Raw genomic sequence first — 13,273 nt, 5'->3', positions numbered from 1 at the left:
AAAAAAAAAAAAAAAAAAAAAAAACAAATTAGATTGATATATGAGTGCCCACTTTCTTCTTTCTTTTTAATAATCATTATTATCTTTATTATTTTTAATAATCATTAAAGAAATAAAAATAAAACCCTAAATAAGAATATCACCACAAAACAAAGAATCTGACATAAGATTATATCAGTCCTATGATATTTAGGAACTAAAACATAAAATAACAATTAAATTTGTTTGTATGTTTGGCCTAGTTGGGTTTGTGACCTGAGCAACTGAGAGTTTATGATATGAACCAAGGGACATCAATCATACAATATGCTTCAATGAAGATGTGAAGAAAATTGTTGAAATTATCAAAGAATATTTCAATTCATGTCACATTTAAGAAGAATGAAGTTTCATGTGATAAATTACAATTTAGAGTTATTGTATTTCATTAATGTATTTTAAGAGTTTTTAATTTACTTTAGGTTACAATTACATAATGGTTAATTAAGACCATTAAGTATGAATGTTAGAACTCTTCTAATGAATTTAGTAGCTTCATTTTGAGGCTATATAAAGCCATGTATGTTGTATTTGTAAGTAGACTTGGAAAATATATAGTAAAAGAAACATCGATGCTTTCTTTAGCCAATGACTAAGTTTATTTGCAATTCTATGTAGTTTAGGTTGCATGTAGAATCATTCAAGCTCGACATGATCAATCTTGTTTGTGGAGTGATTCGAATCTCAAGCAAGTGTTCTTGCCTTGAGATATTTGATCAACAAGAATCATTCAAAGTAGACATGATCGATCTTGCTTGTGGAGTGATTCGGATCTCAAACAATGTTCTTGTCTTGAGATATTCGATCAACAAGGTAATCCAAATTTTACTCCCTTTGTAGTGGTTTCTTATCTTATCCGTTCAAGTCCCAACCTAATTTTTGGGTTAGGTTGTTATTTTTTTTTAATTATTTAAAAAAATCTTACCTCAAATATCAAACATTCATAAGTCACAACACATCATTAACATTAGTTAGAAACGTCAAACATTTTAAATTTTCATAACAATCTTAAGAAAAGTGTACGGTAGGGTTGTATTGTAATTATATTTTTCACAATCGCACTTTGATGGCAGCGGACTTGCGATTCTACGACACTTTCCAGCAACAAGTAAGTTAAGTCTATTTGTTCTTGCATCGCGTACGGTCAAACGACGTATACTCGAGCTTCTAGCCTCGATTCAAGAAGAAAATTTTAGAAAGCGGGGGCAGAGAGATTTCAAAAGAGAGTTTTGAAAGCAATTGGTGTTATATGAGAACGTAAGCAAAATGCAACAATAACAGCTTACTACATATAACTATCGAGTTTTCAAAAAATTCAACCCAAGCAAAATCGAAAAAAATAAATCTAACTCGACCTAACTTTTATAGTTTAAGTTGGGTAGTTCGGGTTGGTTGAATTCTCGTGAAGAAATTAGTTATTTATTTTTATTTTTTAATATATATGAAAAAAAAAAAAAAAAAAACTCTTATAATATAGGGAATAAAATAGGGGAAAAGGACATTAATCAAATTTTTTATTTTCTATTTATTGTGAGTTCCTTTTGGATACCTAAAGCTCACCTAACACACTAAAATCCTCAAATTGCTTCATTGCCCTTAACTTTATCTCTAATTGTATTTTTACCCCTCCAAACATATTTTGTGATGGTTAAGGTACTAAAAGACAATTTGATATATTTAAGATTATCTGATAAAGTTCATCGGGCCTATTAATTTGTCATATAAAACATATTTGAACTTTATTTATATATATATAAAGTGAGGTGAGACGAGTGGAGATGGAGACAAAGAACATAATCCACGTTCACAGTATCATTTAGTTAACGGTTATGTCTCCAGAAGATTGTGAGCTGTAAGGTACATTTGTCAGGGTTTCATTATTACTTTATCCCATGCAAATTGTTTGCCTGTAACTATTCAATATCCTTACGAAAAATTAATCGCATCAGAGCGTTTCCGTGGTCGAATCCATTTTGAATTTGATAAATGCATTGCTTGTGAAGTATGTGTTCGTGTATGTCTTATAGATCTCCCCGTTGTTGATTGGAAATTGGAAACGGATATTCGAAAGAAACGATTGCTTAATTACAGTATTGATTTCGGGATCTGTATATTTTGTGGTAACTGCATTGAATATTGTCCAACAAATTGCTTCGGTTAGAAATCTCTCTCTCTCATGTCTCCAGAAGATTGTTCGCCCCATTTGAGGCAGGTCTCCACGAGTCTCTAATTAAAATCACCTAATTTTTGTTTTAATTTAATTTTCATATTATGCAAAATAAATAAATAAATAAATAAACCACATATTATTCTATATATATATATATATAGAATAATGGGAGCAAAAAGCAAAGAAGAAGTAGAGCCAATGAAAACCTAACTTTATAATTAATTAATATTATTTTTAAAATGACATAAAATTTAGAAATCATATATTTGGTGGTTGGATATTGTTTGTGGTTGACAGCCTCACGGACTAATATTCTCCTTTCCAAAAGTTATTATTTAATAAACTAATAAATTATTAAATTAAAATTATTTAAAATTTGTAAAAGAATATTAATACAAATTGAGATTAGTTTTTGAAACAATAATTTAAATAATGTTTAAAAAATTACAAAAATGTAACTAGTTTAACCATGTTTTCATGTTTGGTTCGACTTTCTCAATAGATTGACAAATCCTTAAATGTCGAACAAAGGACTCCAAAAGGAGTCAAGCCTCCTCAAAGGTACGAAGGCAGTAAAAAATGACTAAGACTCCAAAGGAGTCGAGCCTCGATTAAGGGGAGGCGGTGTTGGATGATGAAAGTTCCACATCGGTTAATTTAGGGAATGGTCATGGATTTATAATCTAAGAATACACTCTCCATTGGTATGAGGCCTTTTGGAAAGCCCAAAGCAAAGCCATGAGAGCTTATACTCAAAGTGGACAATATCATACCATTGTGGAGAGTCGTGTCCACATCGGTTAATTTAGGGAATGGTCATGGGTTTATAATCTAAGAATACACTCTTCATTGGTGTGAGGCCTTTTGGGAAGCCCAAAGCAAAGCCATGAGAGCTTATGCTCAAAGTGGACAATATCATACCATTGTGGAGAGTCGTGTTCGTCTAACATGGTATCAGAGCCATGCCCTAAACTTAGCCGTGCCAACAAATTGACAAATCCTCGAATGTCGAACAAAGGACTCCAAAAAGGAGTCAAGCCTCCTTGAAGGTACGAAGGCAGTCAAAAATTCTACTTCCTAACAAATGTAGAATCTCACAATCCACTCTTTCGAGGCCCAATGTCCTCGACGACAGCAACACTCGTTCCCTTGTGGGATCTCACAGACAACGGAACATGTTCCCTTGTGGGATCTTATTCTTCCCATAACATTCTATTTCTAAGAATCTTAAACAAAATTTCCGATCATACGACCCTAAAAGATAGCATTTTTCACTCTCGATATCCGCCCCCCATCATAAAAGAACTTGTGAGCACATAAACTTAGCAGAAAAACAAGATTTCATTTCTTTCTGCCAAAATAAGAGATCAAAAGGCTCAGATGACCTCAAAACAAAAGAATTGAACAGCCAGACAGGTCTCAAAAACGAGACACCAATGCAGGGAGGGGAACAAAAAAACAAGGAAAAAACAAAGAAGAAAGAAAAAACCACTCATCACCCTGCATCACAATCAATAAAACAAACCAAATTCTAAACAAAATTGCTAGAACCAGCCATGATGCCTTTAAACTCACAGAACGCCGAGTCTCGAACATGGATGTCGGAGTTCGAACGAGCAACAGAAAGACACCACAATACGTTCATTCTCTAAAACAGATCGAACTTCTTCTTCTGCATGTTTTGCTTCCATTTAGGCAGCTTACTGAATGCTTCTTTCGTTACGCCGAATATTGTCTCGAACTCTTCCGGAGAAAGATATTCCTGAGAAGAAATCAGCAACGTTGAATGAACCACTAACGAAACCATCATAAACCCCGGAAAAATTTTAAAGATGTCGGACTAACCTCTCTTCGTTTCAAGTCGATTCCAGTCACTGGATTCTCCGACTTCGCTTTTAGTTGATCATAAGTGTACGTGCCAACAACAGGTTCAGCATTATCTTCCTGTCCCCCGTCGTTTTCAAATGAAGGCGAAAAAGTCCCTCCGTCCTTGTCTTCATCATCTTTACCATCCTCCTTTTCGGCTTGGAAATTGTCATCCTCTCCTTTCCCTGTTATTACCCAATTATGTCGTCGGTATGAAAACGACGGATATCTATCTATAAGTCGAACGAGGCTCGCTTACCCTCATCTGGGTGTGGACTGCGATTCTGTGAGGCAGGAGGAGAATCAGAGCCTTGCTTCTTTTCTGCTGTAAGAACATTAGAAAGTGCAGCTACAGCAGCTGCCCTTTGTGAGCCTCCGCCTTGACTACGGCCCGACGCCCTCGTAGCAACAGGTTTCGACTCAGAGGATGAATTAAATGCAGAGTTTAAAGCAGCTAAAGCTTCACTTCTTTGCCTAGGTCCTCCTGATGCGTTAGTTTTATCCTGCAATAGTAATATGTTTGACGTTTGCAAAGTCATCAATCTAGAAAAAAGCCTGCTCGAGCGTTGAGCGTTTACCTCCGCAGCGTTGCCAATTCCAAACAACAAAGAAATCTTCTTCTGGAACGAGTTACCTTGAGTCTACATAGGCAAAGTAATTCAAAGGTTAACAACGGAATAAACTGACCATAAGTGTAGCAGCCACCGCTAGCTAATATCGTCCTCTTTGGGTTTTCCCTTGAGATGAAGTTTTAAAACGCGTCTGTTAGGGAGAGGTTTCCACACACTTACAAGGAATACTTCGTTCCCCTCTCCAACCGATATGAGATTTCACAATCTACCCCTTGAGGGCCCAACATCCTTGCTGACACATCGCTAGGTATCTGGCTCTGATACCATTGGTAACAGCTCAAGCACACCGTTAGCAGATAGTCTGCTTTGGCCCGGCAGGGGGGTGGGGTAGCGTCCTCGCAGGCACACTATTCGATGTTTGGCTCTGAGACTCTTTGTAACAACCCAAGCACACCGTTAGCAGATAGTCTGCTTTGCCCTGGCCGTCAGCCTCATAGTTTTAAAACGCATCTACTTGGTTGAAGTTTCCACACCCTTTAAGGAATGCTTCGTTCCCCTCTCGAACCGAGGTGGGGTCTCACAATAACCAAGTTTTTTTTTCACGAGAGAAGCATCTAACCAAGTTTTCACCCATCGAAGAAATTTTTTTGACGAAATATTAGAAGAAATAAGAAGTATACTGAGAAACGGAAAGCAAAATGGCAGCACGTACGATAGCTTTCGTATTATCCCATGAAAAATACGTCGTGAAAAAGGTCGGTTCAGTTCCCTCATTGACTTTGTAGAGTGGAACTTTTGGGAGCAAACCCTCCAGAGATGCAGCCAGTTCAATGTAACTCTGCAAAAGAAGCATGTCAATAACAATAATAAAGAGTATTTTGAGCTATATCCTAAACTAAGAGTACCTGCCCAATTTCAAAGGCGTTTTGCTTTTCTTTCGCGTCGACCAACTGACCGATCCATACGAACACTTCCGCATGTGTATCGAGAATCAACACATCCTCCGTCAAGAGATCATCTTGAGAGAAGTTGAAAACCTCCTGTACCTGCAGAAACTCATAAACAAGAATAACTACAAAACGCTTAATAAAGCATCCAAAACGATGCATAAAGACAGTCCGGTCCAAAGCTCACCTGAAATCGACCTGAAATATCGGTCAAAGGAAATCGATATCAACATAAGAACTAATTAGGTATATGGTAGAGAAGAACGTATTATCATTATAAAGAACTGCCACCTTTATTCGATGAAATTGTGTATAGATGCGGGTCTCGGACGATATCTTGAGCTGCTTTTTTGCTCGTATAATTTTGTTTTCCGCCAAGAGCCGACCAGAAAATTGAACTTTCGGTACCTTCTTTAGCATGTTTCAAAGTAACGCCCGGCTATAACGTAAATAGGAAGGATATAGTTAGCCATTTGTACAGAAGTCGAACAAACGTCTGCACAGCACGAGTTGCAAACCTTTAAAAACTCGGCAACTTTCGCAGCAGATTGCTGCAGCTCGAATGGACATTGACTTCCGTGCCATATGAACAAAGAAGATGTCGTTTGCAGGACAAAAGCATGGCCAGAGTCCAATGATGTTGCCACCTGATCAACTTGCACTGCTTTATTGTTGTGAACAGAAGTTCCAGAAATCTCAATGAGAGAAATATTATCTGCACTATATGTTTCATCCGCCAAGCCCTTCTCTGCTATCCATTTCTTGTAGCCAGCACTAACACCGCCCTAAAGAGCGTATCGGTTAAAAACGTCGAACTTGTAAAGCCGGATTCTAACACGAACTGTTTAAAGCTACATACCTTGAAGAACACCAAAGGCTGGAAAAGTGCAACGAACTGTGGCGGTTCTTTACCCTGAAAAACTCGACCCTACCGAAGTACCAATATAACATGTCAACGACGATAACATAATCCTGATCTAGAAAAGCGATTCAATACCTGAACAGGTTTCCCCTTAAGCGCGTTCGACATAGAACTTGCAAGACGAGCTGCTGTTGTTTGGTCCTCCTGAAATTGAACAACATGTTAGGCAATGATTAGTACCGCCCAACCATTTTTTTTGGCACGTGGCCAGAGCTTACCTCGACGCTATCCTTTCCGTACCAAGTGTACAAAATATAATCTTCCTTCCTCTCACCGGAGTGGTAAGCGTAAAGAATAATATAACAGTCTCCGCTATAGAATTTACCGACGTCCTCTGAAGGCACCGGAGTTTTGGTGTCCTCATTGACGTACCATACCTACAAAGTGAAGAACGTACAATAACGAAGCACGAGAAAAAAAAAAGTAATGACCAAATTCATGTAGTTATCCTCAAAATTAACGTGAAAAAGTAAGCTCGGACTAAACCTCCATCTTTCCACCACCCTCCAGCAACGGAGGTACGTCCTCATTTACTTGTGTACTTTTCGACATCCCCTTAATACCAACACCTTGCTGCTTCAATAAAGCTAGCAGAAATTTGAGTACCAGAATGAATAAGTCAAGCCGGAAGTACATTAGGTACACTTTTAAGTCACAAATGACACGTACCTGCTACCTTTCCTCGTCCTTCCTCAGCTCCAGAAGCTGCAGATCCGGCTGGCCAGGAACCAAAATTGGATTTGAAAGAATGCGTCTCATAACCTTGAATAAGTCGTGTTATTTGTACCGACCTCGGCCTCTTTTGATTAGTAACGAATTCCTAGAAAAGTACAGGTAGCAAAGAACAGATACATTTAGATCCAAATTTAGTGGAATATACTATCTTAGATGCTATACTGCTACTCGAATACCTCAGAAACTTGGTTGGCCATTTTTCTTTCCTCGACTTGGGTTATCCGTCCAACCCAAACGTATACCGCAGAACCACAGTCGAGTAGATAGCATTTGTTATTTTCTAACAATGATCTGGAAAGTTCACCTTGAATGATACTCGTTTTGCCATCAGCTATGCTGCATGCGTCCGAAAACTAAATGAATAGCGTGTCGAGTTTGTTTTTTCAGAATAATACCGATAATGAAGCGTATGATATTCTCACAAAACATGTTAGATTCGAGATTATTTTGTCTTGCACGAACTAAATGCTAAATAAAATAAATTTCTTGTACCTATAGAGTTTAGGAGGTGTGGCTTCTGCAACCACATCATCGTCCGTGCTAGCCTTCTTTCCGATAGGTGCAAAACCACCAAAGAGGACCCAGAACTCGCCGGAGTCCGACTCGGTATCCAACTTCCCGTCATCTAAAACAGCAAACAAAATTACACGATTAAGAAACTAAGGAGGAACTTAAAAACGTCGACGTGTTTCTAGAGTGAAAAACTAGAAGTATTCTTGCATACCCACTATTGCAACATCACACACTCCCTGGTGATACTTTTCCTTCAAATATTGAACCACTTCCAAAGCCTTGGCTCTTTCTTGGATATTGGAATTAGCACCATTGAACTGATATATTTTGTCTTCGGTGTCTAGGATGAACACGTCATCGTGATTAAGAGAAGACCGTGCGAAAGGAACCTGCATTATCGAAATGAAATTTTGATCGTAGAAAAATAACGAATTCAAAAATATACACGAGTTCATATGAATAGAATTCTGTGCCTGTTTCATCTTAACGACTCGTCTTCCTTTGCAGGTATATAACCGCGTTTCAAATTCTTCCTCCTCGTATTTTCTAAATCCAGATGCAACACCTCCTTCGATCGGAATTATACAAGGTTTGAAGTATGATAAAAATTTGTCGGATTCATGGCCTTGAAGCTCTCTATGCTGCACTGCACGTCCGCCGAGAGCTGCATCTAACTCAACAGATTTTATTGCAGCAGTCCCGGATTCATCCTACGTCAAAAGGTCGAGAAATTTAGTAATTAATCTTTTAAAAGGAAAAGAAAATGCAAAGCAAGGTTTCTTGAGGATTCAGATGACAATTTTGGTCCCCTCAAAATGACATCAACAAAGATCGAGTGATTTTATTTTTCGAAAACAAACAAAACTTCATCGAGACGAGACGAGAAAAAACACCTGACTTGTATCTCTTCCAATCCAGAAGTGTATATCAAACAGGAACGAGCCACTTTTGTTTTGTGTCGTCTGCAATAGGAAATGTTCGTTAAAAATACAGTCCACGAAAGAGACGATTTTCACAAATTGATGGCACAAGCTTTGCTCCGATGAATCGAGTGACATTATCATAGCCAAGTCTATTCAATGCGATAAGACGTTTTATACAGATACTAGAACGGTACTAATAGTAAATAAGTTGAAAGCAACCTGCAATATTATGTAGCTATCCCCCATATAGAATTTTCCGTAATCGGTCTTTTGCAACGGAACAGGCTGAAAATTCTCAATTCGCCAAATGTCAGTGCCACTAAAAGATGTCAAGTTCAACATGTAACACTAGAATCAGCATGTTCGATATTGACATTAAAGAAGCAAGTCTAAATAAGATGCATAGACGATCAATAAAATGATCTTAAACTGTTCGATATATAATGAACGTAAACTCTATGATTCTGAAAAGAAACAATGCTTAATGCTGATAGAACGAAGGATACACTTTCTGGCCTACTCCTTGGAAAGCGGGATCCGAAACTTTTGTTGGGCCAGACATATTTTAGTTCCTTCCTTATAATTGGATATAGTAACAAAGATTTAGTGATAGAATCTTAAACAGCCTTATCTCTCATCCAAAAATGCCACAAAGCCCTGTATGAGAGAAAGTGGGAACTCAAAATTGCATATCTTTTAAGCATTCATAACTTCGAAAAAGATAAGAACATGTGTTCAATGGATGCGTCCGATAATTTGGCTGTGGAAAATGGAAAATACTAGGCATGCACGTGAACTTACTTAACCCTGAGATGCGGAAGGCAACGACACTGGACTGCAGCTGAATTATACAAATGTTATAGAATACAAACAGTCATTCAAGTTACTCGTGCCACTATTCACGAAACATTTTTTTTAGAATACACACAGTCATTCAAATGTTATAGAATACACACACCGAACGGAAAAATATCTTTATTAGTATGAAGATTTTTAGGCAAAACCAAAGGTAAGGCACGAGTGTCTATCCTAAGGTGAACAAATATCATACCATTTTGAAAGAGATATGTTGTCCTAACAAATGGTCTAGAGTCATGCCATAAATTTAGTCAGGTTCATAGAATCTTCAGGTGTTGAAAAAAGAGGTGGTGAGACTCAATAACATAGTTATTGAACTCTATCAGAAAGGCGATATGCTCCAAAACAAAAGGAGTTAACCTCAATACAAGCTACTAGGCTCGATGGAAATGCAACCAAAGTCTAACATTGGTAAGACATGGGAGAATATCACAAGTACATAAGTGGGAAGAGGTCTCTTATCCACCCAATGGACAATATGGCTTTTAGGAAATGTGAAGAGGTCTCCGATCCACAAGTGGTATTAGAGCCATGCCCTGATCTTAGTTCCGTCTATAAAATTTCCCGAGAACAATATGCCTCAATATACATTGCATTCGCTCTAAGAATTAACAAAAAGTGCTCTAAAACATCCTCAAATGGTTAGCCCAACGTAATCATGTAGAGATCCACGGTTGAAAGAGGCGGAAAAAAGCCATCAAGTTGCCTTAAGAGTAGTGTATAAGTTTTCATTCTTCAATACTATATAGATGTCTTCATACAACCAACTACACAAATTTATATTACATTCCATGAAAAGTAAAGATGGATGAACATTATTCGATCAATTCGCAACCATATTGTGGCGATTTCAGTCAAATAACGCTTATTCATTACAGACTAAGGAAAAGGGAACAAAGATGACAGACAGCAATGTCCCAAAGCTGAAAAGAACATCAAACACAAAAGTGAACAAAGATTCAGACAGCAATGTCCCAAACTGAAAAGAACATCAAATGCATATGGGAACAAAGAACAACTATCAGATGTATTTCAAAAGGGCTCCAAAAAACACAAAGATCCCATCACATAAACACATAAGACTAAAGCTCCAATCCATTTGCAATACGAAACAATGCCAAAAGGGTAAGAAATGATCATGATCAGCACCAACAAACAACAATGTTAATCAAGAACAATATCAAATTAGGAAGAGATTCAAAAGGGAAATGGAAATGATGGACAAAATGGGGCAAATGAATTCATCTGAATACCTGAAATTCCTGAACTAATATCAATTCCGGCGATAATGAGGTAGAGAAGTAGGCCAAAAAGACAAGAACAGAGGAGAAAATGAGAGAATTATAACAAAATTTAGTTGAGGGTCCAAAAGAAATGGTAATTTGAGAAGAACAGGAAGCGCAATGGGTATGAATAAATTATGAAGGGGAAGGAGGAGATTGTGGATAATGATGGTGAGAGAGTGGTAAGAGAGAAAGCCCAGATAATTTGGGAGGGACAGTGGCTATTTAAGGCAAAGAACAGGTGACGTGGCCACCTGAAATGTTGGGTCGCTCTTGTTCCCTCATGGAACGGAATATTCGTGAAGTTCGTTTTTTTTTCCCTCTCTCAAATCAAAATATGGCCTCAAATTTTCCTTTTTTTTTATTATTTTTTTAAAAATAAATGTGAAAATGGTTTTTTAAATTTTGCAAATTAAATTACAAATTTAGTATAACTTTCTAAACGTTAAATTTGGTATTTGAATTTGATTTATTATCTGACGCAAAAACAAGATATTTACGAAATTTGAGCATCATATTTACCATTTATAAAATTTTAAAGCAATTTTTATGATAGATTACATCTGAGTCATTCAATCAAACTTTTATTTTAATGTGAAATGACTCAATTTAGAACATGTTTTTAAATCTTTACTGTTAATTTCTTAGACTAAAGGGTCTTTTGCTTCAACAAAAAGCTTGAATCTTTGGTTGAGATTAGGATTTTCTTACTCAAAAGCTTAATCCTTCTTTACTCAGTGATTTAATTGTATTTTTACTGTTTATGATGGTTGGTAGAGAGTCCCACATTCATTGATTTAAGGAATGACCTTTAAGAGAAACTCAAAATAAAATGACGAGAGCTTATGCTCAAAGTGAACAATACTATCATACTATTGTGGAGATTCGGGATTCCTAACATTTGTAATAGATTTATTTTTTCGAGATGTCTAATAGTGGTTTGCTGCTATTTTAGAGGTATTGAACATAAAATTGACTTTATTCTTAAAGTGTTCCACAAGGAATGTCTAATTTTACCTATGTATTTAAAAAAATTATACAAAAATCAATAATAAACTAAGATAAAAATATATAGACGAAAATGGAATTAAACTCAAATTAAGGGACTAAAATGATAATGTTAAAGATTCATCTAATTTCATCCTCCCTTTCGCTTTTGTTCTTCATCTTCACCAATTTGGGCCTAGGGTTCATGGGCTTCAGGAACCCAGCCTGTAACCTAACCATTTCCCTCAAAACTCCGATCAATCTCAGCTCAATCTCCGCCCCATCTGCTTCCATCACTCTCAAGCACCTCGCCACCGCCTCCATCGTGCTTACGCAACCGCCGTGCGGCTCCTTCCTCAGAATCAACTCCGAATCAAAAATGGTTCCGCCGTCGACGCTCTCGTCGAAATCCAAGCAAATTCTCCTCGCGAATCTCGACAGAAACTCCTCGCTCGATCGCACCATCTCCTTCGCGTGCTTCCACGTTCCGTCGAACGCTATCAGAACCAGATTGGAATCCGACGAGGATGAGGAGGTTAGGTCGAGTTCTGAGATGTTGATTGGCGGCGAGGAGTGAGGCGTCGGCGGGAAGAGATAGACGGCGGTAGGCGATCGGTCGAGGAGATCGGAGAGGCCGGGCTTGAGGCGGCGATTGACGATGGTGGTTGCGTTTAAGAGGCATTTGGTGAGGATCGGTGTGGTGGAGAGCTTGTGTTGCGCCTCGTGAGGATGTTGAAGGATAATGATTTGTGTTTTGGTTGCGATTGGTGGGGATGGAAGGAATTTGCATAGGCAGACTAGTTGGGGACGGGTGCAATTAGGGCAAATTGACCGCCGTGGGGGCGGTGAGGACGAGGCGGAGGAATATCCGGCGGCGGAGTTGTGGTGGTGGTTTGTTGGCTCCATGGCCTATGGTACTTGAGGAAACGATGTCGTTCGTGCCTTTGCTTTCACGAGTTTAAAGGTTGGCAAAGGAGGACCCTTCAAGATTAATAGATTTTTCGAACGTTACATTTAAAGATTTAAAAAAAGACAAGTAATTGATAAAATATTTGTTATAATTGACATCTTGAACACAATATAACCCATGTTTACTTGAATTTGTTCATGTAATCTCAAGAAAAAAAAATTGTTTTTCACGACCCGTTCTAACTTTGCAAACAAGTTCATCTCCAAAGACGTGTAACAAATGTTTGATGAAGAATCGTAGTGAGTAGGGGTGTATATCCAACTAGCTAACCGGAGAATCCAACCCGAATTATAAGGGTTGAGTTGAGTTTAAAAGGATTTTGGGTTGGATTCAATTGTTTAACTTGATCTAGTTTGAGTTGGGTTTAGATTCAAAATTCAAATTATTGAGTCAACGACCCGTGAAAACCTTTAAAAAAAAAACTCCCAAGCCCAAGCCTATGAGTCATCATCTGTGTGTGTCCCTACCCCTTACCACATATGCACTGT

The 13,273-nt window shown here is 37.8% G+C and overlaps 2 protein-coding genes across 3 annotated transcripts; both read right to left on the bottom strand.

The window, feature by feature from the left end:
• Positions 1 to 3,568: 3,568 nt before the first annotated feature.
• On the bottom strand, positions 3,569 to 11,091 carry LOC111467154 (villin-2-like). Of its 2 annotated transcripts, XM_023111939.1 has the most exons (23): positions 10,799 to 11,091; positions 9,489 to 9,528; positions 9,194 to 9,344; positions 8,907 to 9,006; positions 8,658 to 8,726; positions 8,238 to 8,474; positions 7,976 to 8,153; positions 7,744 to 7,876; positions 7,428 to 7,587; positions 7,186 to 7,336; positions 7,003 to 7,103; positions 6,735 to 6,893; positions 6,592 to 6,660; positions 6,454 to 6,522; positions 6,113 to 6,379; positions 5,886 to 6,033; positions 5,782 to 5,792; positions 5,553 to 5,693; positions 5,360 to 5,485; positions 4,654 to 4,716; positions 4,335 to 4,578; positions 4,055 to 4,260; positions 3,569 to 3,971 (listed from the first exon to the last, which is right to left on the bottom strand). In XM_023111939.1, the coding sequence occupies exons 3-23, from the start codon at positions 9,247 to 9,249 to the stop codon at positions 3,858 to 3,860; spliced, it is 2,802 nt and encodes a 933-aa protein (XP_022967707.1). In that variant the 5' UTR covers positions 9,250 to 9,344; positions 9,489 to 9,528; positions 10,799 to 11,091; the 3' UTR covers positions 3,569 to 3,857. The 2 variants fall into 2 exon arrangements, with proteins under 2 accessions (XP_022967707.1, XP_022967706.1); XM_023111938.1 differs by lacking the exon at positions 9,489 to 9,528.
• A 790-nt stretch (positions 11,092 to 11,881) lies between these two features.
• On the bottom strand, positions 11,882 to 12,894 carry LOC111467264 (DTW domain-containing protein 2). Its single transcript, XM_023112120.1, has one exon. The coding sequence runs from the start codon at positions 12,719 to 12,721 to the stop codon at positions 11,957 to 11,959; it is 765 nt and encodes a 254-aa protein (XP_022967888.1). The 5' UTR covers positions 12,722 to 12,894; the 3' UTR covers positions 11,882 to 11,956.
• Positions 12,895 to 13,273: the final 379 nt, after the last annotated feature.

Source organism: Cucurbita maxima, unplaced genomic scaffold (assembly GCF_002738345.1).
Source record: "Cucurbita maxima cultivar Rimu unplaced genomic scaffold, Cmax_1.0 Cma_Scf00033, whole genome shotgun sequence".
Classification (NCBI taxonomy): domain Eukaryota; kingdom Viridiplantae; phylum Streptophyta; class Magnoliopsida; order Cucurbitales; family Cucurbitaceae; genus Cucurbita; species Cucurbita maxima.
This window is presented reverse-complemented; position numbering and strand designations above follow the sequence as displayed.

What these genes read in the sequence shown, in the direction of transcription:
- LOC111467264 (XM_023112120.1), bottom strand. Translation starts at nt 12,721, where the DNA reads ATGGAGCCAACAAACCACCACCACAACTCCGCCGCCGGATATTCCTCC.
- LOC111467154 (XM_023111939.1), bottom strand. Translation starts at nt 9,249, where the DNA reads ATGTCTGGCCCAACAAAAGTTTCGGATCCCGCTTTCCAAGGAGTAGGC. An exon ending in TGGCCAACCAAGTTTCTGAG is followed by an intron (nt 7,337 to 7,427) that starts GTATTCGAGTAG and finishes GTACTTTTCTAG; the next exon opens with GAATTCGTTACTAATCAAAA. An exon ending in TTAAGGGGAAACCTGTTCAG is followed by an intron (nt 6,523 to 6,591) that starts GTATTGAATCGC and finishes GTACTTCGGTAG; the next exon opens with GGTCGAGTTTTTCAGGGTAA.